The following is a 12,901-nucleotide window of genomic DNA, read 5'->3' as shown; positions in this document are numbered from 1 at the left end:
ACTCTGAAAATGAAGTTTATTTCAGAGCAGCAGCATTTTGTTAAATAAACAAGTAACACACCTCAAATTATGAATAACTATGTAATTATGCTTTGCGTTAAAACCAAAATAAAACCAAAAACCCAGTCCCATTCAGAGTGAACTTTTGAATTATGCTGTGTTAGAAATGGAAAGTTGTGTTTATTTTTCAGTCAGATTTTGTGAATATGAATGTGTTGTTACAGAATTTACAGATGACTTTATCTAACTCAGTAGAAAAATTATTTTAGAGCACATTGTAGTGGTTTTACAACCATACTATATTCTTGAAGTGATTTTATTAAAATTACCTACAGTTTTCTAGTAACTTTTAAGCTGTATATGGTCTTCGTTGAGGTTGGTAGAGGGAGCTTGCTACATGATATTCTTGCCCTTTATTTGGGTAATTTAAAATTTTGATGTACTTTCAAACTTAGAGAAACATTACCAGAATAATACAAGGAATTCTCATATACCCTTGATTCTGATATACCAGTTATTTTCATTTGCCCGTTTTTTATTGCCCCTGCTTCCTTTCTCCCTTCCTCCTCTCTTCCCTCCCTCCCTCCTTCCCTCCCCTTCTCTCTGTGTTTATATATATATATATATATGAGTATACATGTCTTTGCGTGGACACGTTTTCATTTGTCTTGGTAGACTTCTAGAAATCGCTGTGTGATGTGGTGAGTTTCTGTTTAACTTGTTAAGAACCTGATGAACTGTTTTGAAAGTAACTATATAATTTAATGTTCCAACTACCAGTGTATGAAGGTTCCTGTTTCTCCATATCTTGTACAGTGTTTCTTATAGTCTTGTCCTTTTGACAAAGCCAACCTAGTGGGTATGAAGTAGAATCTCATTGTGGATTTAATTTACATTTCCCTACGACTAGTGATTTTGAACATCCTCTGCTAGGCTTTTGGTCATTTGTATATCGTCTTTGGAGAAATGTCTGTTGAAATCCTCCCTCCCCTCTTTGGGTTGTTGTCTTCTGTGTTGTAAGAGATCATATATTCTAAAGACAAGTCCTTTATCATATGGATCTTGTTTTTTTTGTTTTTTTGTTTTTTTTTTGGCGGTACGCGGGCCTCTCGCTGTTGTGGCCTCTCCCATTGCGGAGCACAGGCTCTGGACGTGCAGGCTCAGTGACCATGGCTCACGGGCCCAGCTGGCCGCGGCATGTGGGATCTTCCCAGACCGGGGCACGAACCCATGTCCCCTGCATCAGCAGGCGGACTCTCAACCACTGCACCACCAGGGAAGCCCAATCTTGATTTTTTTTTAATCCAGTGTGAAAATCTCTGTTGTTTGAGTAGGGTGTTTAGTTCATTCATATTTAATATTTATGTAGTGGCTTTTACATCTGCCATTTGCTATTTGTTTTCTGTTTTTCTCGTATCTAAAGAGATCCCTGTGTTCCTCTTCTTCTTTTTTGGCTGCACAGCATGGCTTGTGGGATCTTAGTTCCCCAACAGGAATTGAACCCGGGCCCTTGGCAGTGAGAGCACGGAGTTCTAACCACTGGACTAACAGGAAATTCCCTGTTCCTCCTATTGTGAGTTATGTCTTAGCAGTTGCTCTAGGGATGACAGTACGCATTTATCACTCTTGATCACAGGCTCCTTCAAAATAATACAAGTTTAATTCTGTCAAAATGTAGTAAATTTGTTGCTTTCTTACCTACTTCTTGGCCCTAAATAGCAGAAAGAAGAGGAGAGGTGACCTAGAGAACCTCAGTCTCTCCATTGGGAATTGGAGTAGCCTCTAATTTTAGCCACAGAAGGTTTTCCTCAACTGTATATGTTGGGATTTTGCAAAAATCCTGTTCTGATGAACCTCCAGATGAGATTGGTGGGAGGAGTGAGTGGTGTGGCTCTTACTCCTTAGCTGCCCAGAATGATTGTCATCTCTGAAGTGGTTATAGGGAAGTCGTGTCCATATCCCCCTCCCCGACCCCCCACCATCCCATACCTCCTCCTTTTAGTTTAGTGTATATTAGCAGGTTGGGCTAGAGGAATCAGCTGCTATGCGGTTGATTTTTTTTTAACCCTTTCCCTTATTTGCCTTTTACTCCTCCCCTTAATCTAAAAGCTCTGTTTAATGCAACTGGAAATCTTTATCCTCCTCCCTCCCCCTTCCTTTATATATTGAGGCTTTGGGGTAGGAGAAAAGTGCACAACCCACCACCCCCCTTCCCCTCTGCATTAAAATTCCTTATTTACCCCTTTTCCCCTTCACATTTCGTCCCACTCCTTTTCTGGCAAAAAGGAGCCTTTTCCTCTCTGTGACCCTAAGAGCATACTGCACAAGGGAAATCGCCCCCATCCAGATGTGGCTCCACTCTTCATTTCTCTTGTCTTCTGCTGCTCTTTTCCTGGTGCTCTTTTTGTCGGTGGGGTGTGGGTAATAGCACAGCCATGGGCTTTTGGGGACTTAAAGTTAAAGCTGTTTGTTTTTTCCTTTTCATTTATAAAAACACTAAACGTTCAATTTCAGAGAACCAAAAATCCCACCTTCCCACAGAACACTACTAAGGGGCATGTCTTCTGCTCCATACCTTTTCTGGTTTTCTTTCTCTCTTGTTAATGCTTTTAAAAACAAATGAGTTTTTTTAATATAAATAAAGTTTTTAAAGTGTGAAAAAAAACAAACACAAAAGAATTAAGAAAATGGTCATAGGAACATACATATTGATAATTACCTTAAACGTGAATGGATTAAATGCTCCAACCAAAAGACACAGGCTTGCTGAATGGATACAAACACAAGACCCATATATATGCTGTCTACAAGAGCCCCACTTCAGACCTACGGACACATACAGACTGAAAGTGAGGGGATGGAAAAAGATATTCCATGCAAATGGAAATCAAAAGAAAGCTGGAGTAGCAATACGCATATCAGATAAAATAGACTTTAAAATAAAGAATGTTACAAAAGACAAGGAAGGACACTATATAATGATCAAGGGATCAATCCAAGAAGAATATATAACAATTATAAATATATATGCATCCAACATAGGACCACCTCAATATATAAGGCAACGGCTAACAGCTGTAAAAGAGGAAATCAACAGTAACACAATAATAGTGGGGGACTTTAACACCTCACTTGCACCAATGGACAGATCATCCAAAATGTAAATAAATAAGGAAACAGAAGCTTTAAATGACACAATAGGCCAGATAGATTTAATTGATATTTATAGGACATTCCATCCAAAAACAGCAGATTACACTTTCTTCTCAAGTGCGCACAGAACATTCTCCAGGATAAATCACATCTTGGGTCACAAACCAAGCCTCAGTAAATTTAAGAAAATTGAAATCATATCAAGCATCTTTTCTGACCACAACACTATGAGATTAGAAATGAATTACAGTGGAAAAACAAAAAATACACAAACACATGGAGGCTAAACAGTAAATTGCTAAATAACCAAGAGATCACTGAAGAAATCCAAGAGGAAATCAAAAACTACCTAGAGACAAATGACAATGAAAACACAACAATCCAAAACCTATGGGATGCAGCAAAAGCAGTCTTAAGAGGGAAGTTTATAGCTATACAAGCCTACCTCAAGAAACAAGAAAAATCTCAAATAAATAATCTAGCTTTATACCTAAAGGAACTAGAGAAAGAAGAACAAACAAAACCCAAAGTTAGCAGAAGGAAAGAAAACATACAGATCAGAGCAGAAATAAATGAAATAGACACAAAGAAAACAATAGCAAAGATCAATAAAACTAAAAGCTGGTTCTTTGAGAAGATAAACAAAATTGATAAACCATTAGCCAGACTCATCAAGAAAAAGAGGGAGAGGACTCAAATCAATAAAATTAGAAATGAAAAAGGAGAAGTTACAACAGACACCGCAGAAAGACAAAGCATCTTAAGAGACTACTACAAGCAACTCTATGCCAATAAAATGGACAACCTGGAAGAAATGGACAAATTCTTAGAAAGGTATAACCTTCCAAGACTGAACCAGGAGAAACAGAAAATATGAACAGACCAATCACAAGTAATGAAATTGAAGCTGTGATGAAAAATCTTCCAACAAACAAAAGTCCAGGAGCAGATGGCTTCACAGGTGAATTTTATCAAACATTTAGAGGAGAGCTAACACCCATCCTTCTCAAACTCTTCCAAAAAATTGCAGAGGAAGGAGCACTCCCAAACTCATTTTACGAGGCCACCATCACCCTGATACCAAAACCAGACAAAGATACGGCAAAAAAAGAAAATTACAGACCAATATCACTGATGAATATAGATGCAAAAATCCTCAACAAAATACTAGCAAACAGAATCCAACAATGCATTAAAAGGATCATACACCATGATCAACTGGGATTTATCCCAGGGATGCAAGGATTCTTCAATATACACAAATCAATCAATGTGATACACCATATTAACAAATTGAAGAATAAAAACCATATGATCATCTCAATAGATGCAGAAAAAGCTTTCAACAAAATTCAACACCAATTTATGATAAAAACTCTCCAGAAAGTGGGCATAGAGGGAACGTACCTCAACATAATAAAGGTCATATATTACAAACCCACAGCAAACATCATTCTCAATGGTGAAAAACTGAAAGCATTTCCTCTAAGATCAGGAACAAGACAAGGATGTCCACTCTCACCACTATTATTCAACATAGTTTTGGAAGTCCTAGCCTCAGCAATCAGAGAAGAAAAAGAAATAAAAGGAATATAAATTGCAAAAGAAGAAGTAAAACTGTCACTGTTTGCAGATGACATGATACCATACATAGAGAATCCTAAAGATGCCACCAGAAAACTACTAGAGCTAATCAAAGAATTTGGTAAAGGTGCAGGATACAAAATTAATGCACCGAAATCTCTTGCATTCCTATACACTAATGATGAAAAATATGAAAGAGAAATTAAGGAAACACTCTCATTTACCATTGCAACAAAAAGAATAAAATACCTAGGAATAAACCCTCCTAGGGAGACAAAAGATCTGTATGCAGAAAAGTATAAGACACTGATGAAAGAAATTAAAGATGGTACCAACAGATGGAGAGATAAACCATGTTCTTGGATTGGAAGAATCAATATTGTGAAAATGACTATACTACCCAAAGCAATCTACAGATTCAATGCAATCCCTATCAAATTACCAATGGCATTTTTTACAGAACTAGAACAAAAATTCGTAAAATTTGTATGGAGACAAAAAAGACCCCGAATACCTAATGCAGTCTTGAGGGAAAAAAAAACGCAGATGGAGGAATTAGACTCCCTGACGTCAGGCTATATTACAAAGCTACAGTAATCAAGACAATATGGTACTGGCAGAAAAACAGAAACATAGATCAATGGAACAAGATAGAAAGCCCAGAGGTAAACCCACACACCTATGGTCAACTAATCTATGACAAAGGAGGCAAGGACATACAATGGAGAAAGACAGTCTCTTCAATAAGTGGTGCTGGGAAAACTGGACAGATACATGGAAAGAATGATATTAGAACACTCCCTAACACCATACACAAAAATAAACTCAAAATGGATTAGAGACCTAAATGTAAGACTGGACACTATAAATCTCTTAGAGGAAAACATAGGAAGAACACTCTTTGACATTAATCACAGCAAGATCTTTTTTAATCCACCTCCTAGAGTAATGTAAATAAAAACAAAAATAAACAAATGGGACCTAGTGAAACTTCAAAGCTTTTGCACAGGAAAGGAAACCATAAACAAGATAAAAAGACAACCCTCAGAATGGGAGAAAATATTTGCAAACAAATCAACGGACAAAGGATTAATCTCCAAAACATATAAACAGCTCATGCAGCTCAATATTAAAAAAACAAACAACCCAATCCAAAAATGGGCAGAAGACCTAGATAGACAGTTCTCCAAAGAAGACATACAGATGGCCAAGAAGCACATGAAAAGCTGTTCAACATCGCTAATTATTAGAGAAATACAAATCAAAACTAGAATGAGGTATCACCTCACACCAGTTAGAATGGGCTTCATCAGAAAATGTACAAACAACAAAGGCTGGACAGGGTATGGAGAAAAGAGAACCCTCTTGCACTGTTGGTGGGAATGTAACTGATACAGCCACTATGCAGAACAGTATGGAGGTTCCTTAAAAAACTAAAAATAGAATTACCATATGATCCAGCAATCCCACTACTGGGCATATACCCTGAGAAAACCATAATTCAAAAAGACACATGCACCCCAATGTTCACTGCAGCACTATTTACCGTAGGCAGGTCATGGACGCAACCTAAATGCCCATCGACAGACGAATGGATAAAGAAGATGGGGTACATATATACAATGGAATATTACTCAGCCATAAAAAAGGAATGAAATTGGGTCATTTGTTGAGACGTGGATGGATCCAGAGACTGTCATACAGAGTGAAGTAAGTCAGAAAGAGAAAAACAAATATCGTATATTAACGCATATATGTGGAACCTAGAAAAATGGTACAGATGAACTGGTTTGCAGGGCAGAAATTGAGGCACAGTTGTAGAAAACAAACGTATGGACACCAAGGAGGGAAAACCGCAGGGCGTTGGGGATGGTGGTGGGATGAATTGGGAGATTGGGAATGACATGTATACACTGATGTGTATAAAATTGATGACTAATAAGAACCTGCTGTATACATTAAAAAAAAGACAAATCAAAGAAGAAAGCAAGAAATGTAAAAGTGAAAGTTTAAAGCCTGTTTCATCACAAGCGTCCCTTTATCATTTCACATCCATGAGCTCTGTAAATGGTTTAAAACAGTGGTTCTCAAGTGTCACCTGAGCATCCCTGGAGTCCCAAGACTCAACCGTTCAAGGGGTCCAAGAGGTCAAAACTATTTTCACAATAACAGTAAACGTTATTTCCATTCTCATTCTGTTTTAAGTGTACAGAGCAGTTTTCCAGAGACAAGATATGTGATAACGTCATACTTCTAATGGCTAATAGAATGTATGAGTGTGTGTTTGTATTTTAAATTTTTCAGTTTTATTTTCCAATACAGTAAACATCAGTAGATACAACCTACTTAAACAAAAGTTCCTTGGAATTCTCAATAATTTTTAAAAGTATAAAAGGATCCTATATATCTGCATCATAAAAAATAACAAACAAATAAATAAAAGGATCTTAAAGCCCAAAACGTTCAGAATTACTGTTTTACAAGATTGTGTCTATCAAATCGTCATTAAGGTATGATTACTTTCCCCCACTTTTAATAATCAAAGACCACACACACGCACACACACACACACACACACACACACACAGAGTCTGCTAATCAAAACATCTGGTTGGTTTAAGCTCATCCGTGTAACACCACTAAAATGAAATAATTAAATTTGAAATACAATTGACATGTTAGCAAGTGAAGCTTTACTCTAGGTTAAGGTCAGAATTCAAATAAGCATTTTATAAAACTGGAAAAATCTTAGAATCTAATAATTAACCTCTGAGAATCCCTAAGAAGTACAGAGATTCCTAACTGAGAACTTTAGGGTATTGAAACGTACATAGAAACATCTGAGTTAAAGCTTACATTTTAAAAATATCTTTTTCTTATGCTTGTAAATATCTTTTTTTCAAAACATGGATACCAACAATAACATGTGCCTTATTTATGTCAAATCCTTCAATTAAACTTGCAAAAACAAAAGAAAAAAGAATTAGGAATATGAAGGCTGTGAGCGTTTCAAATATTTTAGTGTACCTCTTTCCAGAGTGAAATTTGCACTGCAAAATTTACCTGATCTGGCTGTTTGTAAATCCTTCATTCCTACTGCTTTATTAGGAACAGAATCTTTCACTCCAACTGCAGGCTGAATGGGTTTTGAAACAAGTTGATTAATAAATAATGTACATTTGATACAATCTGTAGTTAATAATTCAAGACAAAAATATAAGTTTTTACCTTCAAGTGAGGATATTTTTCAGGAGAATCTAAAAGGCAAAAGGGACATAGAATCAATTACACGTAACTATGAAAGCCAACTATATATTCATGCAGTTAGTACTGAGCAGAACCCTCATGCTTGGCCTTGGCAGTGAATACTTTAGGTTTTGGTGTTTTGTTTCTTGGGGGAAGTTAGGACTGCAACAAGACAGACATATGAATCCACTATAGATACTGAAGAAAAAATAGGAGTACAGGTTTAACAAAACATGCAGTTAAGATTTCAAAAGGAAGATTATGTTCCAAAAGCCTTTATAAAATAGAAAAATGCACATGTACCAATGTGAACATGCTGATTGATGAGGAGAAAAGTGATCTTTAATCAGAGCAACAAATCATGACCCCGAGAAGGTAAATGTGAAAGCTGATGGTAAAATGCAACAGCACATCTTGAATGCAATACAGCAGCATCATTTACACCGTTATACTACAGGTATTTATCATGTTCTTCAGTTTGTCCTGTAATTTAGGAAGTGCACAGTTGGGATGACAGTTCAGTTGAATGTATAATTCATTTCTCATCAGAGAAAGGGTTATGAACTGATCAGCTTGGATATACACTTGTAGAATAATAGTTCATAAAAATATTCATGTTTTTCCATACCCATGTGGGCTACTGGTATGCCTACATTTCTTGGATCCTCTAGTTTAGTCATCTTAAAGTTTCTCGATCCACTCATGCAAGAAGGTATATAAGGCACATCTAAGAAATAACGTATTATAAGTTTTCAACATCGAAGTACGATTATCAAAAGGGAAAAAGTAAATTTTACTGCCACAGAATTATTAGATATTAAAAATCTTTCATATTTCAAAATCAGTGTAGTATTTACTGAAAATAACAATTCTAGCATTTAGGGAATGAACCCTATTAATTTCTTTTGTTTCCAAAATTAGTTTGGTTCAGTATATCATGCTAATGTTTAAAAGGATTTTTGTGAAACAATTATCATCAAAAAATTAGCTATCTTAGGGACTCCCCTGGCGGTCCAGTGGTGAAGACCCCATGCTTCTACTGCAGGAGGCACGGGTTCAATCCCTGGTCGGGGAAATTAAGATCCCACATGCCAAGCCAAGCAGCCAAAAAAAAAAAACCACAAACCTATCTTAAAAAAACAAAAAACAGCCAATGCTTCCATATTCAAATTAATCTCATTTGAATAACACATACCAACACAACATATATCTTTGATGCCTGATAGTTAGAAGGAGGAGCTGGGGTTTACCTCAATTCTAGCACCCACTCCTGCTTCCAGTATTCTCTGGAGCAGCAATGACCTAACCTTGTTTCAGTGTAAATACACTGAAGTCATCTAACGAGAGTTCTCTCAAGTTTCCTCATCACCTCCACAATCACCTCCCTAACACCCTTCTTTCCCCCCTCTTTCCTTTCACTATATTCTTTCCTCTTCAAAGGTAGTCTCTGGATCTGTGGTCTTAATTCTCTCCCTTTGACATTCTTTTTATGGATCATCCCCACCACTTCTTTTTTCCTCTTTGCTTAGCAGTGGCACCTTACATCTATAAGTTCTACTTCAACGCTTTGCTACCCTCTGGCTATAAACACACTCAGAAAGAAAAACAAAATAATACTCTTCCTTGATCCTGTTCTGTCTTGAACTATCCAGTGGCTCCTCTTCCAGATTTCTCTCAATGCAAGCCTACACCCTTGCTACTCTGAGAGCTTGTCAGAAATGCACAATCCCAGACCTGCTGCTCAGCATGTGCACTTTTCACAAGGTCCCCAGGGGACTAATTAAAATTTGAGAAACTCTGGCCTATCAGTCTGCTTCTACATTCCCACAGTAAGAGTGGGAAAGCTTTGCTGTTCGTCTCTGACAAGTTTCGGTGCTGGAAGCTCACTTCAAATTTGTCTCACGTTTCAAATACTCTTCTCTTCCCTTTTCTAAAGACCTATTTTACTTTGCCCCCGTCCTCCACAGACCCCTGCTTCCTTTTCCTTCATTTACTCCCTGTAACCTCTGCCTCTCTCATTCTTTAGTCCTTCTTTCCTCTTCCTCATTTCCCGACTTTCCTTAGGTTGTAGAGTACCTTGAAACGGAACTAATAATTTAGCTCCTTAAAGGGGACTCTCAATTTAATCTGTGGCTGACACCAGATAAGATACACAGCTTCCCTCCTTTTCTCATCTTTTTCCTCACTATGCATTTGACAGGTGATTTTCCTTTTTTTTTTTTGCATCAACAGTGTTATGTTTTTTTAATAGTTTTCAGAATATAAGCTGCGTAGCTTTTTAGAATAAAAAATGATATAACTTCAGGTACATGCTTTAGGACACTTGGTTAAACAACAAGCAAACTGTGTCTTTGAGGACCACCTCAAAAGGGTGGCACACTTCACAGTGTAACTTGGTAACAGACATGGAGATAGATGATTATATCATGGCATGTTGTCTACAAAAGAACATCTGGACACTCAGAGCTTAAATAGAACACACCACACAGTTAGGTATTCAAGCACTGCTTTTTGGCCAAATAAAAACTGCCTAAAAACTGCTGATGGATTTTTGACAAGAAAAAAAGATGTAGCTGCTTAGTTCTTCTGATACAGCACTTCTTTTCCAGAATGAGACAGGCTCAGTTCAACTTGAAATCAGTGTGAGGAATGATACTTCCTCTTAACCGACAGGTGATTTTCTTTGGCTATTAGAATATATCAGAATTCCCATTTTAAATCAACATGCTGTCAAATGACTTTTTCATAAAAATATAGTTCTTACCTTCTACTTGTCCATTTAATATATTTTTTCCTCTTTGACCTGCAGCTCCAGATAAATGATCAACATACTTCTCTGGAAGTCTCTCAGAGATACTCTGTTAAAATTGATATTAATAATGAGTTGCATAAAGCTTTCCTAATCCCCTTCTAATAGCTGGAAATACCCTACTTTTTAAAAATTTCCTACTTTACAAGCAATTAGATTTAAAAATAAGAGAAGCATGCATTGAAAACCCAAACACTGAAATAGAAAACTTCATATACACTCTCTAGATCAAGTCTATCTTTTATCCTCATTTGGCTACTGACTCTGTAAACTGAGCATGGAAAGCCAGAGGAATTATTTTCACAGACAAAAAATGTGCCTGACTTACAGGCACATTTCAGCAAAGAATTAACTTCAAAACACCTAACTCTACTTTACATTCATTGTCAAAAGAAGAGAGTATTTTTAAAAAATATGTGTTTAAATAAATGCTTTAATAAGTACCCTTGCTATAAATTTAAAATATTTCTAAAGACAGAAATTTTTAGTATTAAAATAATATACTTGGCATGAAAAGAAACCATGAAGTATTTCATGTTGAGCATAAACAGAACACTGTAGAAGATGCTTCATTTAGGTAAACAAGGGCTTATAAGAATCTGTAATTTGATAAAATTTTTATTGATAGGAAAAATAGTTGAATAAAATAGCGAAGTAGTAATAAAAACTGTTATGTTTAAATAATAGGAGAAAATTTAAATATAGTTATGCAACTCTTCAAAAAAGTACAGCAAGCTTTAATAAGGGAAGAATAAGAACTTTTATTTATTAAGCATCTAAATGTGCCAAGCTTTTCTTATGCACATTTTATTTTCTACATACAACAACAATGATAAAAGTGATTGTAAGGACAGTTACCCCACTTCCTGTTTCCTGGTCCTTCCAAGATGCGAGAGTGTAATGATGGGATCCGCTGCTCTCTTTGTCCAGAATGTCCCTCTCCTGGACCCTGACATGACTGGCTCTTTCCCATCCTCCCCTTGGTAGCTTTTCTCACATGCAGATCTTTTCTGACTACCTAAATTCCACTCCCACTCCCATCCCCATCCTAACTACAAACTCTCTCAATGTTGTCTAACGTAACATTCTCCATTTTCTTTGTCTCTCACTGTTGTGGCCTCTCCCGTTGAGGAGCACAGGCTCTGGACGCGCAGGCTTAGCGGCCATGGCTCACGAGCCCAGCCGGTCTGCGGTACGTGGGATCTTCCCGGACCGGGGAACGAACCTGTATCCCCTGCATCGGCAGGTGGACTCTCAACCACTGCGCCACCAGGGAAGCTCTCTCCATTTTCTTTACATGAAGGACTTAACAGTGACTTATAAAGGATTCCTGTTGGGTTTTATGTTCCCACCACTACAGCCTTACCCCTCAATTGGTACAGTCAGTGTCTAACTGCCCAGCATATAGTTGGTATTCAATAACAGGAATTTATTTAAGAACAAAACATTTAAAATGTTGAGTGGACTTCAAGTACCAAAGCACTTGATACCTATAGGAGATCTCCGATAACAGTCTATATAGAAACTTAACATACCCCAAGCTAGAAATCCACATGCCCGTTCTAATTTTCCTATTCTTAACACTACTGTCATTTTATTGTCCTTCAGGTTTTAAAAAAGTGCCCCAGCATTTAGTGAGTCACTAATTGCCACTGTGACCATTTTTTATTAGTTTCTGCTTTATAACAAAGTGAATCAGTCATACATATACATCTGTTCCCACATCCCTTCCCTCATGCAGCTCCCTCCCTCCCACCCTCCCCATCCCACCCCTCCAGGCAGTCACAAAGCACCGAGCTGATCTCCCTGTGCTCTGCGGCTGCTTCCCACTATCTATCTACCTTACGTTTGGTAGTGTATATATGTCCATGCACTGTGATCATTTTTGTCTTACATTTCTATAGCACCCTTTACAGTTTACAAGGTGTGTTCACAGCTCTTACCACATCTGTTCCCTACACCTACCTGACAAGTGGGTACCAGTACCATTTTTACGAAGGACGTCACTGACGCTCAACCAGGGTAGACAAGTTTTTCCGAGATCCCACAGCTCGTGACAGAACCAGGATGCTACCATGTCTTTTGACTTTAAACACAGTGCTGTATCAC

At 37.4% G+C, this 12,901-nt stretch overlaps 1 protein-coding gene across 1 annotated transcript in view; it reads right to left on the bottom strand.

Moving 5' to 3' along the window:
- Positions 1-12,901, bottom strand: part of LOC309797558 (ankyrin repeat domain-containing protein 26-like) — a gene marked incomplete at its 3' end in the record, with an annotated part of 115,644 nt that overhangs the window by 47,561 nt on the left and 55,182 nt on the right. The window contains exons 18-21 of the mRNA XM_082646052.1: positions 10,748-10,841; positions 8,612-8,710; positions 7,966-7,994; positions 7,801-7,873 (exon numbers count right to left, since the gene is read on the bottom strand). Of these exons, the coding sequence (XP_082502178.1) occupies positions 7,801-7,873; positions 7,966-7,994; positions 8,612-8,710; positions 10,748-10,841 (295 nt within the window). The remainder of the gene's footprint in view (positions 1-7,800; positions 7,874-7,965; positions 7,995-8,611; positions 8,711-10,747; positions 10,842-12,901) is intronic.

This window comes from Mesoplodon mirus (assembly GCF_964341445.2).
Source record: "Mesoplodon mirus genome assembly, contig: HAP1_SCAFFOLD_717, whole genome shotgun sequence".
NCBI lineage: Eukaryota > Metazoa > Chordata > Mammalia > Artiodactyla > Ziphiidae > Mesoplodon > Mesoplodon mirus.
The sequence above is the reverse complement of the archived record's forward strand: the minus strand, read 5'-3'. Positions and strand labels throughout refer to the sequence as shown.